The sequence below is a fragment of the Oncorhynchus keta genome, chromosome 14, assembly GCF_023373465.1.
Source record: "Oncorhynchus keta strain PuntledgeMale-10-30-2019 chromosome 14, Oket_V2, whole genome shotgun sequence".
Lineage (NCBI taxonomy): Eukaryota > Metazoa > Chordata > Actinopteri > Salmoniformes > Salmonidae > Oncorhynchus > Oncorhynchus keta.
In genome coordinates this window covers 23698562-23717683 of record NC_068434.1, presented here as the reverse complement: position 1 = coordinate 23717683, position 19122 = coordinate 23698562, and the positions used below count along the sequence as shown (strand labels likewise).

The following is a 19122-nucleotide window of genomic DNA, read 5'->3' as shown; positions in this document are numbered from 1 at the left end:
ACTATGGCTATAATTGGATTACGCTCTGCTCTTCTGTTTGTGTGTGTGTGTGTGTGTGTGTGTGTGTGTGTGTGTGTGTGTGTGTGTGTGTGTGTGTGTGTGTGTGTGTGTGTGTGTGTGTGTGTGTGTGTGTGTGTGTGTGTGTGTGTGTGTGTGTGTGTGTGTGTGTGTGTGTGTGTGTGTGTGTGTACAAGTGAGCGTGGCTTGTCCTTTCCACCTGGAACCTAAGCATATGCAGCTGACGAACGGAGGGTTTGCACAGACTGGAGAGAGCTGGAGAGATCTACTGGATGAAGGTAGAGTATATTACTTTATACATCATAAAACTGTGTTTCATATTTCTATAACTTGCAAATAAGTAGCATAAGCAAAGGTTGTCTTGTCATTTGAGTTATTTTGCTAAAATAGGAAACACTTACATGCTTTCTGCATTTTATTTGGTCATTCATTTGAATAGTTTAAAGCTATAGTGTTAGTTCCAATAACAATAGTGCTAGTTGCAGTTACATTCAAATATACTGTCATATTACAGTGGGTGTTTGTGCTTTTCTGGTAATTACATTTCATATTCATTTGGTAATGTTGCAGTGGCCTTTTACAAGCACTGGAATTATTTTCATGCGTCTATGTATGTTTTCAATATTACACATAAATAATGTATTATTCAAAAACAAATTGATTGCATTTTGATGGTTTGGGAGCCTGTCTCATTGGAGTATGAGTGTTCTTTTACATAGAAATGCTGCTGACAAATAATGCAAGACATCTGAAACCAAAACACAGAAAATCTTAGGGAAAAGAGAGACAGAGCATTTAAGTGCTTGAGTGAGAGATGAAATCCAATCTTAATGACTTGCTAAACTGCTTGTGAGGTAAATGGTCTGCTGTGAGGCAAAGCAAACACACACCCCCAGGCCCTCATCAGATAGCTGTGTGTTAGCATACCCACTGCTGGCTCTGCTTCCCATGCCAGATGAGTCAGGTACGTAAGTGCCCATTCACATGGCCACTATCAAGCACTTCCACTACCAGCCAGGGTCCATGGCCATGGGACCACTTTCACTATCATAGTGGTTAACAAATTATTCTAAGACATCAAATAACATCAAATAACATATTTGGAATCATGTAGTAACCAAAAAACTTAACTTAAGGTTAGGCATCCCGCTAGCGGTGAAACTGGAGGGAGTCAAATAAATAATCATACAAATTATGTATATTAAACATTTAGGTACATACAAGTGTCTTATATCGGTTTAAATTCTTGTTAATCTAACTGCACTGTCCGACTTACAGTAGGCTTTACAGCGAAAGCATGCCATGTGATTGTTTGAGGATGGCGCCCCACATCAAAATATTTTTCCACCGGTATAGGTTTCATAAATTCACAAATAGCGATTACAAATTCACTGACCTTTTGAAAATCTTCCTCTGATTTGTCATCCAAAGGGTCCCAGCTATAACATGTAGTGTCGTTTTGTTAGATAAAATCCTTCTTTATATGCCAAAAAGTCAGTTTAGTTGGCGCCATCGATTTGAGTAATCCACTCGTTCAGCATGCCAAGATAGGAATCCGAAAATCTACCCCTAAACTTCAAGAAGTTCAAGAAGTCAAAATATGTTTCTATCCAATCCTCAGACACCCAAAAATGTCATTAAACTATAATATTTCATACGGAAAGAAGTATGTTCAATAGGAAAACAATATTAGCAAGTATGTGTCCTCTTCATCACGCAAGCATTCACAAATTTCCAAGTCTGTGTCCCTGTTGTAAAACTCATTATTCTTACTCGTTTTGGAGGAAACAAGCCTGAAACCTTGAGCATTGAGTGCTGACATCCAGTGGAAGCCATAGGAATTGCATCCTGAGAGCTAGATTTCAGAATGCCCCTATTACGTTCCATTGTAATAGCATGGGCTCTCTCTCAAAAAAAATCTGGTTGGTTTTTCTTTGGATTTTCTCCTACCATATCTATTGTGTTATAGTCTCCTACATTATTTTAACATTTATACAAACTCAAAGTGTCATCTTTCCAATGGTACCAAGTATATGCATATCCTGGCTTCAGGGCCTGAGCAGCAGGCAGTTTACTTTGGGCACGTCAGTCAGGTGGAAATTGAGAAAAAAGGACCCTAGCCCGAAGAAGATTTATTTAATTTTAATTGAAAAAAATCTAAATATATTTTATATTTGAGATTCTTCAAAGTAGCCACCTTGATGACAGCTTTGCACACTCTCTCAACAAGCTTCACCTAGAATGCTTTTCCAACAGTCTTGAAGGAGTTCCCACATATTCTGAGCACTTGTTAGCTGCTTTTCCTTCACTCTGCGGTCCAAATCATCCCAAACCATCTCATTCCTTCTTGATCAAATAGCCCTTAACCTGGTGGTGTGTTGGGTCATTGTCCTGTTGAAAAACAAATGATAGTTCCACTAAGAGCAAACCAGATGGGATGGCGTAACGCTGCAGAATGTTGTGGAAGCCACGCTGGTTAAGTGTGCCTTGAATTCTAAATAAATCACTGACAGTGTCACCAGCAAAGCACCCCACACCATTACACCTCCATGCTTCACGGTGGGAACCACATGCGGAGATCATCCGTTCACCTACTCTGCGTCTCACAAAGACACAGCGGTTGGTTCTCTGAACAGTTGATTTTGAGATGTGTCTGTTACTTGAGGGGTCATGGTATGGGCAGGCATAAATTACAGACAACTAACACAATTGCATTTTATCGATTGCAATTTGAATGCACAGAGATACCGTGACGAGATCCTGAGGCCCATTGTCGTGCCATTCATCCACCACTATCACATCATGTTTCAGCATAATAATGCACTGCCTCATATCCCAAGGATCTGTACACAATTCCTGGAATCTGAAAACGTCCCAGTTCTTCCATGGCCTGCATACTCACCAGACATGTCACCCCAGGAGCATGTTTGGGATGCTCTGTATCGATATGTATGACAGCATGTTCCAATTCCAGCTAATATCCAGCAACTTCACACAGCCATTGAAGAGGAGTGGGACAACATTCCTCAGGTCACAATCAACAGCCTGATCAACTCTATGCGAAGGAGATCTGCCGCGCTGCATGAGGCAAATGGTGGTCTCACCAGATACTGACTGGTTTTCTGATCCAAGTCCCTACTTTTTAAAAAAGGTATCTGTATTCCCAGTCATGTGAAATTCATAGATTAGGGCCAAATTAATTTATTTCATTTAATTGATTTCGTTATATGAACTGTAACTCAGTCAAATCTTTGAAAATATTTATTTGTTGCATTTATAGTTTTGTTCGGTGTAGATTGTAGGCCAGACCTACAAACTTGGACGCTACAGACGATTTTGTGAGAAGACTGATTTTCAGGACAATTCATGGTCTGACAAACACTGCTCCTAACTGTCACCACAGATTGAGATGCATACAATGCAAAAATATATCTCTAGCTTAAACTGACTGATTCTGTTTAGATTTTTAGTTATTATGCTAATTAATTTTATGTGGGGGCACGGACATCGCCTCTAATGGGTTAAGTTTTCTGTGTCCACACTGCCTGCACTGTTACACTTAAATTAGTGTCGAATTGTTAGGCGTCTACTTCAAATATTTACATTGAATGGAAATTGAAGTGTAAGCTTTGTTGCCTTTGGTGTTGTATGTTTCCATACTTTTAAAATCAATGTTCATGTGCGTGAAACACATGCCTCTATGAGCACCAACTGTCACATCATAGTCATTCTATCCTTACATGGACATGTTGGGCTGAGCATGAAAGCCCATGTGATCAGACAGGCAGCTTTCTTCCAGGGGGGCTGATGATAACTGATCTTCACAGTACAAAGCTCCGCAGTCCTTTTCATGTCACCTTCATTGAGTGGAGGGGCTGCTGCTGCTGAACTGGAGGATGAAGTGGCTGGCCCATTGAAGAGAGGAAAGAGGCTAGGAACAGACAATGCTCCACTGCCATCGCGGTGCCACTGAAACACACAACCAAAATAGGTATCATACAGAGAGAGACAGAGAGTGGTGCTAAGTGAGCTCTTTCATATATTACATGGAGCACTGAGAAAATGCATACACACATGCACATGCACAAAAGATCTGCAGTAGTGCAACACAATTGGCAACAACTTTGGAGGCAAAATATTATTAGTTATGCACTATAATAAATCCACAATGAGATTCATAATTGCAAACAACACAGGGAAAATTTGAAATAAACTAGGCCCCTGATTGAACTGGTCATCCAAGCTACCTTTTTTAAACCTACTTATATAAGATGATGGGCACAATGTTTCTCAGGACACGTACACTGCTGGTGCCATGGACGAGCCTCTCTGGACCTCAGTGTCAGGTGGAGCCCTGCAGTAAGATGCTCGAGTCTATGTTTGTCTGCAGTTCCCCTCCTGTGACCTCTCACCTTTGGCTGCTCATTCTCTCCTGCTCTCTTCATGGTCAACCAGCCCTGTCTGACCTGGGTGAGTGAGAGGCAAACTAAACACAGGGTTTACAGTATGTATGCTCTCCCTTTTGTTGCTGTTAATGCCGTTTAATATTAAAGAGTGGGGCCAAATGTGGTCATGAACTTGGTGTTCCCTAATGATTGTATCCATAATTAATGCATAGACTGGTTGCTGCACAATTATTGCATAATACTGGTGATCTTTTTCTCGTCATATCATTAATGACACTTACAGAACAATGTTTTCATTAGAGATAGGTCCACCTTTATGAATTGCAACACTAATACTACGAGATAATTATGTATCAATTAAATTCTATCATGATTTCTGCAATGATCGAGACCAGTTTTTCTAAATAGTCCCAATGCTAATTTCCATACCCCATGTATAATGTGACAAAAGGCTTTAAAAAAAAACCTGCTTCAGCTTCCTCTGTCTCCTAGCAACATGCAGCTTCACACCACACTGTAATCTGTGATTTCTCTCAGTCTTCAGGTAGACTGGATGTTTGGGAACATATTCAATCATTAGATTTGTAGTAAATTCATATATTAATGTTATTGAATCCTGTTATGTTTTTAAAATGTTATTCTGTAGAGTAATAACTCAAAACAATACTCACTTTTGCTGGGTACTTCACTGTCAATGATTGCATCTAACATTAATGTTTTGAAGTAAAGTATCATTTTTACTATACATAACTAGCAATGTAGGTGCCCACCTGGTGCACTGATCATTTCTGTATCCTTTCCTATGACAAGATACTGACAATTAGACTGACTGGGTCTCATGTCTTACTTAATATAACTTATAGGATCAAGCCTTAATAGGGAAGTCTCAGAATACAGTTTGTCAATTTGCCGCCTGTTCTCTCTCTCCGGTTTGTATCTCACACTTGTGTCTGTGTTCAGTGTTTTCCACCCATCCAGAGGACGGTGTTGGTGTACTGGGTGCTCCCCTCACACTGTACTGTGCAGTGTATGACTCCAGCAGCCAGGGGGAACTGTCTGTTAGATGGGAGAGGGCCAGTGGAGAGCCAGCAGCATTGACTCCTGGTCCTGGCAAAGGGATCCACCAATTGGCCAACGGATCTCTGTTCTTCCCCCAGCTGAGAGAGGGGGACCTGGGGAGATATGTCTGTAGTGCAGGCATTGGAGCCAAACACATCATGACTGTTGTCCAAGTGATGGAAGCTGGTTAGTTGGCCTTCTCAGCTCTTCTATATGCTTCTGCTGAAATAATACAATGCATTAGCTTTAATAAAAATATTATCTGGCTTTTTTGTGAAATCTGTCTCGGAAATTAGAAAAACATAGATACATTGGATTCTTTGTTTGATACTGTGTGTCTTTGTGTGTAGACCTGGAGGTGGTGTTCTTCAGTCCTCAGTCTCAGACAGTCAGTGAGGGTCGGCCAGTGTTCCTCCAGTGTGTCTCAGGGGACAGCTCCCCCCCAGCACACATCACCTGGCTCAAAGACAACACACTCTTTACCAAAGGCGCTCAGATTCAGGTATCAAATGCATTAGGCTTTGCATGTATTGTATGGATTTGATCGCATGTCCATCTTTATGTCTTTGTGTATGTACATTTGATTGTGTGTGGCTGTGTATGTTTAAATACAAAGTGTGTTTCTCCAGGGTCAATATGGAGGGGGTAACCAGAGGAAGACCTCAGGCACTCTTCACCTCTCTAATGTCTCAATAGAGGACGACGGGGAATACGTCTGTGTCACACACAACACCTTACTGAACACCAGCCGGGAAAGCAAGGCAGCTACACTCACAGTACAAGGTGAGACAATGCACAGCCTCTCCCCTACTCCCTATCCCTTCTGTCTGCCCTGTCCTGTCCTCTTAGAACAGCATGGATGACGGAACTAGTGTTGAGGTCGGTCTGTTTCTGTCTCTGTATCCTGTATGAAAGCAGTGGTGGAAACAGTACACAATTGTCTAACTATGAAGGTAAAGATTTCACCTTTATTTCACCTTTATTTAACCAGGTAGGCTAGTTGAGAACAAGTTCTCATTTGCAACTGCGACCTGGCCAAGATAAGGAAAAGCAGTTCGACACATACAACAACACAGTGTTACACATGGAATAAACTAAACATACAATCAATAATACAGTAGTAAAATATATATATGTATATAATGTATATATATATATATATATATATGCAATAAATAGGTCATGGTGGCAAAGTAATTACAATATAGCAATTAAACACTGGAATGGTAGGATGTGCAGAGGAAGAATGTGTAAGTTGAGATACTGGGGTGCAAAGGAGCAAGATAAATAAATAAATACATAAATACAGTATGGGGATGAGGTAGATTGGATGGGCTATTTACAGATGAGCTATGTACAGGTGCAGTGATCTGTGAGCTGCTCTGATAGCTGGTGCTTAAAGCTAGTGACGGAGGTAAGAGTCTCCAGCTTCAGAGATTTTTGCAGTTTGTTCCAGTCATTGGCAGCAGAGAACTGGAAGTCGAGGCGGCCAAAGGAGGAATTGGCTTTGGGGGTGACCAGTGAGATATACCTGCTGGAGCGCGTGCTACAGGTGGGTGCTGCTATGGTGACCAGTGAGCTGAGATAAGGCGGGACTTTACCTAGCAGGGTCTTGTAGAAGACCTGGAGCCAGTGGGTTTGGCGACGAGTATGAGGCGAGGGCCAGCCAACGAGAGCATACAGGTCGCAGTGGTGGGTAGTATATGGGGCTTTGGTGACAAAACTAATGGCACTGTGATAGACTACATCCAATTTGTTGAGTAGAGTGTTGGAGGCTATTTTGTAAATGACATCGCCGAAGTCAATGATCGGTAGGATAGTCCGTTTTACGAGGGTATGTTTGGCAGCATGAGTGAAGGATGCTTTGTTGCGAAATATGAAGCTGGTTCTAGATTTAACTTTGGATTAGAGATGTGTAATGTGAGTTTGGAAAGAGAGTTTACAGTCTAATCAGACACCTAGGTATTTGTAGTTGTCCACATATTGTAAGTCAGTACCGGCCAGAGTAGTGATGCTGGACGGGCGGGCAGGTGTGGGCAGCGAGCAGTTGGAGGCCACGGAAGGAGAGTTGTATGGCATTGAAGATTGTCTGGAAGTTGGTTAACACAGTGTCCAAAGATGGGCCAGAAGTATACAGAATGGTGTCGTATGCGTAGAGGTGGATTAGAGAATTACCAGCAGCAAGAGCGACATCATTGATGTATACAGAGAAAAGAGTCAGCCTGAGGATTGAACCCTGTGGCTCCCCCATAGAGACTGCCAGAGGTCCGGACAACAGGCCCTCCGATTTGACACACTGAACTCTGTCACAGAAGTAGTTGGTAAACCAGGTGAGGCAGTCATTTGAGAAACCGAGGCTATTGAGTCTGCCGATAAGAATGTGGTGATTGACAGAGTTGAAAGCCTTGGCTTAGTAAAGTACAAATACCCCTAAAAATGACTTTGAACTTTTTAGAACTTTGAAGTATTTTTACTTTAAACTAAGCAAAAAAAGAAATGTCCTCTCACTGTCAACTGCGTTTATTTTCAGCAAACTTAACATGTGTAAATAATTGTATGAACATAACAAGATTCAACACCTGAGACATAAACTGAACAAGTTCCCCAGACATGTAACTATTAGAAATGGAATAATGTGTCCCTGAACAAAGGGGGGGGGTCAAAATCAAAAGTAACAGTCAGTATCTGGTGTGGCTACAAGCTGCATTAAGTACTGCAGTGCATCTCTCCTCATGGACTGCACCAGATTTGCCAGTTCTTGGTGTGAGATGTTACCCCACTCTTTCACCAAGACACCTACAAGTTCCCGGGCAATTCTGGAGGGAATGGCCCCAGCCCTCACCCTCCGATCCAACAGGTCCCAGACGTGCTCAATGAGATTGCGATCCGGGCTCTTCACTGGCCAATGCAGAACACTAACATTCCTGTCTTGCAGGAAATCACACACAGAACGAGCAGTATGGCTGGTGGCATTGTCATGCGGGAGGAGATTGCTTGCAATGACAACAATCTCAGTCCGATGATGCTGTGACACACCGCCCCAGACCATGACGGACCCTCCACCTCCAAATCGATCCTGCTCCAGAGTACAGGCCTCGGTGTAACGTTTATTGCTTCGACGATAAACGCGAATCCGACCATCACCCCTGGTGAGACAAAACCGCTGGTCCAGCGACGGTGGGTTTGTGGCCATAGGCAACGTTGTTGCCAGTGATGTCTGGTGAGGACCTTCTTTACACCAGGCCTACGATCCCTCAGTCCATCCTTGCTCAGCCTATTGCGGACACTGATGGAGGGATGGAGGGATTGTGCATTCCTGGTGTAACTCAGGCAGTTGTTGTTGCCATCCTGTACCTGTCCCGCAGGTGTGATTTTCAGATGTACCGATCCTATGCAGGCATTGTTACACGTGCCCTGCCACTGTGAGGACGATCAGCTGTCCATCCTGTCTCCCTGTATGGGCCTTAGGCATCTCACAGTACGGACATTGCAATTTATTGCCCTGGCCACATCTGCAATCCTCATGCCTCCTTGCAGCATGACTAAGGCACGTTCACGCAGGGACCCTGGGAATCTTTCTTTTGGTGTTGTTCAGTCAGTAGAAAGGCCTCTTTAGTGTCCTAAGTTTTCATAACTGTGACATTAATTGCCTACCATCTGTAAGCTGTTTGTGTCTTAATGACCGTTCCACAGGTGCATATTCATGAATTGTCTATGTTTTATTGAACAAGCATGGGAAACAGTGTTTAAACCCTTTACAATGAAGATCTGTGAAGTTATTTGGATTTGTACTAATTATCTTTGAAAGACAGGGTCCTGAAAAAGGGATGTTTCTTTTTTTGCTGCATTTACTTAACACTACTGTATCAATGTATACATCATTCCTGTAACTGATCCAAATCATATGCTGTATGCTAAATCAAGGTTGACTAAAGTAGGGCAACTAAACATGAGGAAACTGAACTTAGGAAAGAAAGCCACTATATAGTATTGAGGCACACCCCCATGTTTTTCTGTTGCTGTTCTGTTGTTTTTCTGTTGTAGGAGTCCCTACAAGGCTGCAGATCACTCGGGGCCCTGACAACATCACAGTTGCCATAGAGACGGAGGCCTCCATGCGCTGTGTTGTCAGAGGCTTACCGCCTCCCACAGTGCAATGGTTCAAAGACAGCCATCTCCTTGTGAACAACTCTGGCTTGAGTCTGCAGAACAAGGGACAGCTGCTTGTTTTCAAGTGAGATCTTGAGGACATTAAGACATTATAAAAGTTGTTTACCTTTAAATCAAATGCAAAAAGCAAGCAGCGATAACACAAGTGATATTAATGTGTGTGGTGTGCTGTGCCCTTTATCCCCAGGAACGTGTCTGAGGATGATGAGGGTTCCTACCACTGTGAGGCCAGGAACAAGAGGGAGACAGTCAGGTCTAAGACTGCCTTTCTCCTTCCAGCAGGTGCTCTGGTTGTTGTCAATCAAACCCAAATATCATATCTATACTAGCCCCTTTACTGACATACAGTACCTCCCTCCCTCTCTACAGTGATGGGGTGGACCTTTGTCCAGCAGCCTACCAACAAGTCTGTGAGGATGGGGGAGTCTGTTACTCTGGTTTGTAGACCCCCCTACAGCAGGCCTCCAACAACAGTGTCCTGGTTCAAAAACAACCGCCTCCTCGCTCTCAAGACACACTTCACTGTCAGGCCTAGTGGAGACCTCATCTTCCACAGGTGTGTGTGTACAGTGTGTGTGTGTATACAGAGTGTCTAGCTTATGACTAGATTATTTTTCTGTATGATGGTAATCCTCCAGTGAAACCAGACAGTTTCAAGCTGTAATTAACTGCTTGTTTCTCCAGTGTCTATGACACAGACAGTGGAGTCTACTTCTGCAGAGCATCCAATGTCTACCTGTACAGATCTGTGACCTCCAGAGCTGCCAGACTGACCGTTCTGGGTAGATACTGTATGACATCACACAGGATGTAGGCTTATTATTGTCTAGCCATGTGTCTGTATAAGAGATATTCAGGATGATACCTGATACAGCACGTTAATATTCATACAAATACACTTGCAATCATAATCTAAGACACAGTTAATTATCTGAGATATACTTCCTTAGGTACAGAAGTAACAAGCTAACCAGCCTATTCTTCCTCCTCCCCATGACCACCAGCATCTCCCTCGGTGAGGCTGTGGCCACAAGTGGTGACAGTCCCTGTAGGGGCCCAGGTGGTGTTCCAGTGCCAGGTCTGGGGACAGCCCCTCCCCTCCATTGTCTGGTCCAAACAGGGACGCTCCATTCAGACTGGTGGCAAGATCGCTGTGGGGTACGTTCAGTGTAACAGAGGTGGTTCTGTGAGGCTTTAGCTCAGTGGGCGAACACAGTCTTGTGTTACTGATCACTAGAAGAAGTATTTGGCGTAATCAACCAATCTGTCAGGAACCATTAGCTTGCAGACCACTAACCTTCTTGTGGTAATGAATGACAAGCTTCTCTGTTCTCAGCGTGAGAAACACTACCCTCTACATCCTGTCTGTCAGGAGCTATGATGAGGGCACGTACACTTGTGAAGCCTCCAACACTGTGGGGCATGACCGGAGAACAGCTACTTTACGTGTCGCTGGTAACTTACCTTCCCCAATACAGTACACACCGTCTGTTTGATGTTATACTATAGAAGTGTGTGTATAATGGATGACTGGATGACTTAATAGAGCCGAGAACTTTTGATCATGCTACAAATCTTGGCCTATATTCCATGTATGGACAACAAAGTTAACTTCATCACATTAGCCGGAAGTGAAGCTCAGGTGTGTTTAAGGTGCTTAGTATCTGAATGTATTGAGACAATGTGGTGCTCTCTCTCTCTCCCCCTCTCTCTGGCTTAGTAAGCCCCATCATAGTGTCCTTCCTGGGGGCAGTGAGCAGCTCAGAGGGGTCCTATGTGGTCCTGCCATGCAGGGCAGTGGGGGACCTCCCCATCAGGTACACCTGGACCAGGGGACACTCCATCACCCCAACCCTGGAGAGGCATGTAGATGGTGAGCCAGTCACATTTTAAATACAACTTACACCTGCCAAGAAAGATACCCTACCACATTCCCTTATGATGGCATAAATCCATTCTACTAGTGTTTACAGATCTGAAGAGATGAGATCGGTGTTAAGGAGAATAATGAGAGCTTTGGTGAATGTGTGACTGTGCCTTCATGTGTGTGCAGATGAAGGGGCTCTGCATATCTCCAGTGTTCAGGTGTCTGATGCAGGGGACTATCACTGTACCGCTGAGAACATAGTGGGACGACAGCAGAGAAGAGCCACCCTCACCATCTCTGGTTTAACCATGTCTTTATGATATTACTTCAACATTAAAGTAGACCACTTTTGCAGCTTCAAAATGACTAACAAATATATATATTCATAAATGAGTGAGACATAAGGTAATACACTTGACATCAACTTCTTATACATGTGTAGTAACTTTGATTATTACAATAGAAACATTGTTGTTACATAGGACTTTGGAAATTGCAATATAGTGCATCACTTTTCCTCTTGTGTACAGTAGTCACAAAATCTCTCAGCGCATTGCTATGCAATTACCAAAGTATTATGGAACAACATACTAATAAAATGTTGCTCCAAAAATGACAGTTTTATTACACAGGCACAATACCAATTTAATGTTAAGTGTTATTGAGAATGATAACAGTAACAAAATATGTCTATTAAGTGTTGAAAGGAAACTAAATATATAAAAAACGACCTTCTTGAATAAACTATGGCCAAGGTAGGTGGAAAATCATGTTAGTTTGTATTCAGCGTAACTATCCCTTTATAAATGTTATAGTGTGTGTTTGAAACAAGAACACTTTCCTTCAGATGGACAAAGAGGTTCAAAGTTGTTTTTGCTAAGCATCCAACTTGCTGTTTGCAATTGGCTTTGAATTTCTCTTCAGTATTTTCAGGTATCATAAAATTAAGGGTGTTGCTACAGATAAATCGTTTTCGCCCCACCCCGCCCCTCCTGAAACCGATTTCTCAAAGCTAATGCTTCTATCACACCTACATCATCTTTGCATTTTGGTACACCAAAATTACATTCATTTCCAATGGAATGTTGCGTTTGCCTTGCCAGCATTACATTGCATTGGCAAGTGCATACATTGGATTTGACAGAAATGGTAGCAAAATATAGGTATACATAACATTTTGCGCAATAAAGCAGTCGGTGTGATCAAGAGGTAAGATGTTTTTTTTAAACGGGGGAAAAAAATATCAAGAGGAAAGATCTATGCATGCAGTTTGACGCATACGACGATAAATACAATGTATGCGCCACACATAACGCACTGCAACTGCCTCTGCTGAGCAATGCTGCAAGGCAAACGCAGCGTTCCATTGGAAATTAATGTACTTCTGGTTTAACAAAACGCAATGTCGATGTGATATAGGCGTAACGTCGCTGCTGCTCACCCTCCCCTCCCTTCACATTTCGGTCTTTACTCACCCCCTTCTACCTCTGGACAGCCGAACTTTCTAGGCAGCCAAGCATTTAACTTATCGGAAAAGTAAAAATACATGTCAATAATATTTTTTGTGTAAAACATGTAAATAGCTGCATGTAGCCTACTCCCCACCTGAAAAAAATAACATGACGTCGCGCGTATGCTTTTCTGAGGCATGGAATGCAATAGTTCGAATAGTTTTGTGTACGACATGAGTACATGTACAGCCAAAGGCGATCAAGGAGGGTAAAAAGGATTGGAATAATACAGAAGATTGTTTATTTTATAGTGTGTATAATATAATCTTCTTAAAAAAAATAATTTTACCCCTTTTTTCTCCCCAATTTCGTGGTATCCAATTGTTGTAATAGCTACTTTCTTGTCTCATCGCTACAACTCCCGTACGGGCTCGGAAGAGACGAAAGTCATGCGTCCTCCGATACATCCCTACCGACCAAGCCCTCCCTAACCCGGACGACGCTAGGCCAATAGTGCGTCGCCCCACGGACCTCCCGGTCGCGGCCGGTTACGACAGAGCCTGGGCGCGAACCCAGGGACTCTGATGGCCCTTAACCACTGCGCCACCCGGGAGGCCTTTATTTCAATCTTCAACATGCAGTTCCAGATGCAGCAATACCAGTAGTTGAAGGCAGCCAATCCAATAGTTTCTGAAAAGTAAAATATATATTTTAAGTAGTTGCTTTCTCAGACCTGTATTCAAATAGTTTAAAAAGTAGTTACTTCTGGGATCTCTATTCAAATAGTTTCTGAGATCTGTATTTAAATAGTTTTTAAAAATAGTTACTTTCTGGGATCTGTATTCAAATAGTTTTGAAAAAGTAGTCACTTTCTGAGATCTGAATTAAAATAGTTTTGAAAAGTCGTTACTTTATGGGGTCTGTATTCAAATATGCTCATAATTTTCTTCTCTATCTTAAGCTGAAGATGACCCAGCTGATAGAGAAAGGCAGCATAGACAGATTGTATCTGCAGTGAGTAATAATGAGGTTGGTGTGGAAGTCTATCGCTTGTCTGCTGAATTGTTTACCATAATTACATTTACATTTACATTTCAGTAGTAGACACGTCTAACATCCCGAGTCACATCTTTGTGTCTCTCTTCAGTTGTGTAATTATTTAAAACGGCTTTCAGTGGCTCAGTGTGTTATGCATTTTATCAATGCCAAATTGTATGCATCTGACAAACATCTTTTCACAAATTGCAGGTTCCAAAGACTGAAGCAGAGCAGAGAACTCCCCTGTCCAGTAATGACCTGAGTCTAGTTCAGCATTCTGAGATGACCCACTCACGTGTCTCCCTACAGGGAGGAAGCACAGGTGTGTACAGACAAAAACATAAACTGTAGAATGCAGTGCAGGCACATCCTTGTACTAACTACCCTTTGCTGTATTTACTTGCCAAAACAATATTTGACTTTTTTTTAATGTAACGTGCATTCTTTAGATTTTGAATCACACTCTCTAACATCAACTTTATACAGTCAGCTATTGAGCCTAGAAACCCAAAGAAAGCAGTGGTTTTCTTGGTGTTCTACTAGCATGCATTGTTTAGTTTAATACCATTATTTTCTATTTGCAGTCCGAGCAACTCAAAGAGACTCAAGCAATGACATCCCCCAAGTGTCTACTCCTGACACTCTACGACTGCTCTCGTCTCTCAGGCAGACAGCTTTAGGACTAGCAGGTCTCTACAGAGGACAAACAGGACTGCTGGTTCCACCTGACCTTCACTCTCTGCTCCCATTGGACCTGGCCTCGGCCAATCCAACCCAGTCCCCAGTCACACAGATCCAGCATCCGGTGCTACAACCCCTACCTCCACCTCTATTTGAACCCTTAGACTTACTCACACAGCCTTCAGTAACTCATAGAGTCATCCCACTCACTCAGATTCAAATAATACCTAACCAGCCAACATTAACACACAACCCACCCCCAGTGACACAACGGCAGGTTTTAGTCCCAGATAGCCAATCTCCATTAACACAGTCCATATCCCAAAGCCTCCACAACCAGCCATCAGTCATGCATATCCAGCGTCAAGTCACTGAGCAACCAATTAAACCTCTAAACCACATTGGCAGATTTACCCAGTCTCTGGTCTCACTCCCGCAGCTTCCAGACACTTCCAGCCACCCGTCTGATCCCTTTACCCAGCGTCCTGATTCTCTTACCCAGCCCAAAGAACCTTTGACTCAGTCTCTACTCATTCACAGCCTGCATGCTCCCGACTCAATCGCTCAAACCCACCATCCTGTACCTCAAAGTAATCCTTCAGACCCACATATCCAGGATCCTAGCACCATCACCCTGTTTTCACGCTCACAAACCCAGACTCAACCATCCAAAACTCAGCCTCAACCATCACCAACCCAGCATGAACCTACACAAACCCAGTGTACAGATCTACTCACCCAGCCTTCAGGCTCAAACACCCATCTTCCTGACCTGATCACCACACCCCCCACCCCTGACCCCCAGGGCCCTAGTGCCCCCTATGCCTCCACTCCAGACCCCCTGCAGCAGAACACGAGCCAGCCTGCTAACCCAGCTCATCCAGCCAAACCAACCAGGCCCAATGACACAGAGCCCACAGAGTGGCTGAAGAGGAACACCTCTCAGTCCCCCATGAGGACCAATGAGGACCCCAGGTAGGGCACCATGCGGTACAGAGACAGGAGGAGGGAGACGGAGGGGACTTTTATTCCTCCCAGGCTTGCCTGCTTACATCACGGTTCCCCAACTAGCAGCTCGCCACAAGTGATTTTATTTGACCCCCCCCCATGTTTTCTGAGCAAAAACAACACATTTTATTTTTATTGTTGCGCATAAAAGATTGTAAAAACATCAGCAAATCAGTTCCAAGTTATTTTAATTTGGAACATTTCCCCCAAAGTATTCCCATGCATAATAGAGAGATATATGTGACCGTTTACAAATTTAAGCGAGGTTTGAAATGGTTTAGGCAAGTATTATATCTGTTTGGGCTTCTTGCGGTCAATTTGCAGTCTACATAATATTCGTGATTATGTTCCAGCCCCATGACCATCCGCTCAAGTAAAAATCGGGCCACAACTGAATCTAGTTGATGATCCCTGCCTTACATCATACTGGCTGGATAGTTTCCACTGTCTCTGGTTACAGTGTACATACATTTATTTGAGAAAAGCAAAATACTCAATGTTTTAGGTAATGGAATGCAACAACAAGGCTTAATCAATGCAAGAACTTTCAAGACCTGAATTTCTCAAAATAGATAATGATCTGCAAAAGATGTCCGGATTTGGTTTGGTGAAGATTGTAGATACCGGTAAGCAGCTTTTATCTATCTGGGGCTGACAGGCTTAAACTCCAGATGAAACTCCACCACAGCTGCTATCACTTTATCTTGCTTACATAGTTGCACGAGTTACGACATGCACTTGGGCGTATTATTCTGTTGACTGTAACGACCTAACGTTCTGCATGATGAGACCATGACTTGGTTATGTTCCTAATGATTTTGATTGGATAATGTTGCAAGAGAAATGTACATCACAACTGAACCTCCTAATATCCAAAGTCTTTTACATACTGTATTTGGATCTACAGACAATTATAATCACCATTAACAATGAGAATAATTGAACACTCTCTCTCGCTCTGTCTCATTCCCTCTCTCTCCTCCCCCAGAGTAAAGCCTCCTCCTCCGTGGCTTCCAGTGCTGGAGAAACATGACATCCCCATCGTGGTGGGAGTGGGTGTGTCTATGGCCTTCATCTTCATCACCATGGCCTTCTACTCCCTGGTCCAGAAGAACGAGCCTGTCCCCACTATTAGAAGTCAGTGGGCCTGTTTAGCTCACTGTAACTTCCTCCTATTGTCCACCCTTTGGCATACTGTACTCATTGTTTAAAATACTCTAAGACAAGACACTCTCATAACAAACCAGGTCACCCCCTAGGAATGTGGGAACCCCTATAAAAAATATCAAAATTGTTTTGCTCATTCCCAAGATTCTGTATGTGATTTAAACCCTGCATTGAGTCAGAAGTGGAAATATTAATTTCTCTTATTGAATCCCATTAGCCTTGTCTTCCACAGTTCCCAGGAACCTGGGCGTCCCATGCAGACATGCTGAACGTCTGGACACTGGGAGGACCTATGAGAACAGGTGACTGGTTTCAGCACTATTGTTTTTGTTGTGGAGGATATCTCTATGAAAATAGGACCGTACTTTCCCTAATGGCTAATATTAAGTATATGTATCCTCTGTTCTGAAAGGGCATTTGAGGATGATGATTTGGTGGCTGTGATTGAACAAAGCCCCAACACATCAGATACACGCGCAAGGCCTCCTGCCCCCAGCCCAGTCACTGTGATGATAGACCCTGCCTCTGATGACACACAGCCCCCGCACACTCCAGAACACTCGTTCATAGCAGACACCTATCTTGAGCCCAGCGAAGACACACAGGTCAGTGTGTGTGTGCGCGTGCATGAATATGTAAAATTGGTTCAAATATAGCATTTCCCACACATTACCATACCAATATATTACAAATTCAGTTGCAGCAGCTGTCTGGATCCTTTCCACTTCAGGTTGACCACTTCCTGGATGAAGAGAAGGAATGCAGCCTGTCTCACCCCAGTATCCAGCTGCAGTGTGTGGAGGACTGGGGGGGCGGAGGAGTAGAATACGGACAATGCCAGGGCCAAGAAATCCTACCCCATCCCCCCTCTCTCTCTCCTTCCCCACCTCCTGTGCGTGAGGAAAGCCTGCGCTCCTCCCTGACCCTCCAGACAGCTGAGCCCTATGCCACACCGGTCCGCCACAGTGTCAGCATCTGCCACAGTAATGCCCCCCTCCTCCTCTCCCACTGCATCTCCCTGGGCCTTACCACCGTCGCCGTTGATGTCCACTTCTACCCAGCAGTCCCTGCTTCCACCACCACGACTGTGGCAGCCGTCACCCAGATCAATGCTACCACCGCTACTGCACCAGGGCCCCAGCTCAGCTCCCGATTGGCCCATAGTCAGGAGCATGACCAATCGGCTCCTACCGTGCGCCAGAGTAAGTAACTAGATAGAGGGAAAGGCAGATGGAGAGATTATTCCAACACAGATGTTGCCATTAGTCTCCACTGGAGAGTTTGGCTGGATTGTTGGTCGTCTTCACATTTCAACTGTCTTGTTCTGACGGTGGTGAGGAGAATGTGTGTGTATCAAAAAGAGGGATCCATCTGGATTCTGGAACCATCCACTGAAGACTATAGGACAACTGCCTTTACTCTGATGCCTTTAATCAACCTAAAATGCTCTACACATACTGTACCAGTCAGCTACAAATGTGTCAATAACAAAGTAATGTCAATGTATTCTGTTTCTGTCCTTTGCAAAGAAAAATCACGAGAATAATTTATTCATATACATTATTTCTGTTCAGTTTTTTATTTTCTTACTACTGAAAGCCTTTGAATAGGGAAACAATGTATTATGTTTTCTATGTGTATTACAAATGTCAGTTACATAATGGTTCTTTAGGCCTAAAATAATGTATTCATAGGAAGCAAAAACAATGTAATATAGGCAAAAAAGTATTAACTGCTTCCATAATCCTCTACATGCCATGGTTTCTGACTTTACTGAGTATATAGTGTTGTGTACATGTCCATTATATTTATATACTTCATAATTTGTAAGTCGCTCTGGATAAGAGCGTCTGCTAAATGACTTAAATGTAAATGTAATAAACTAGTTTGAATGTGCAAATAAATTTTTATCAGTTGTATATTCTACAATGAAAAAAGCTAAGGAGAAAACAGAGGTGTACAAAATATTGCAATCTTTGTTGCTGTACACATCCTATTCAGGTAACCCCCCTCTCTCTCTCTGTTGGGCCATAAACAGACTGTTACTTCTGTGCTGAAACCAAAGGAAGATGTTATGACGACAGGGCTTAAGTCCCAATGTCTCAAAATTTAATCATGAATTTCATTATCTGGATTTAACTACCAAATGTCCATGAATTCATCCCTCAGACATGACTGTGTAACAATTTAGAATTCTGTTTTTTTATCATTGTATTTGTTTCAACAACATGTACCGTATCAATTGTTCCTATAAATG

At 43.0% G+C, this 19122-nt stretch overlaps 1 protein-coding gene across 3 annotated transcripts; it reads left to right on the top strand.

Annotated features, from left to right (window-relative positions):
- Positions 1 to 240: 240 nt before the first annotated feature.
- LOC118393034 (uncharacterized) lies at positions 241 to 18957 on the top strand. 3 transcript variants are annotated; one of them, XM_035785225.2, is made up of 20 exons: positions 241 to 296; positions 4313 to 4488; positions 5385 to 5669; positions 5834 to 5985; positions 6113 to 6266; positions 9528 to 9717; positions 9841 to 9935; positions 10023 to 10209; positions 10338 to 10435; positions 10658 to 10811; positions 10990 to 11108; positions 11374 to 11526; positions 11707 to 11820; positions 13933 to 14000; positions 14220 to 14331; positions 14594 to 15665; positions 16687 to 16835; positions 17098 to 17167; positions 17278 to 17470; positions 17563 to 18957. In XM_035785225.2, the coding sequence occupies exons 2-20, from the start codon at positions 4383 to 4385 to the stop codon at positions 18073 to 18075; spliced, it is 3984 nt and encodes a 1327-aa protein (XP_035641118.1). In that variant the 5' UTR covers positions 241 to 296; positions 4313 to 4382; the 3' UTR covers positions 18076 to 18957. The 3 variants fall into 3 exon arrangements, with proteins under 3 accessions (XP_035641118.1, XP_035641120.1, XP_035641117.1); XM_035785227.2 differs by having other exon boundaries at positions 17083 to 17167; positions 17596 to 18957; XM_035785224.2 differs by having other exon boundaries at positions 17083 to 17167.
- Positions 18958 to 19122: the final 165 nt, after the last annotated feature.

Coding starts and splice junctions, on each gene's coding strand:
- LOC118393034 (XM_035785224.2), top strand. CDS start 4,383: ATGCTCGAGTCTATGTTTGTCTGCAGTTCCCCTCCTGTGACCTCTCAC. Junction 4,489..5,384: donor ACCAGCCCTGTCTGACCTGG/GTGAGTGAGAGG, acceptor GTCTGTGTTCAG/TGTTTTCCACCCATCCAGAG. Junction 5,670..5,833: donor TGTCCAAGTGATGGAAGCTG/GTTAGTTGGCCT, acceptor CTTTGTGTGTAG/ACCTGGAGGTGGTGTTCTTC.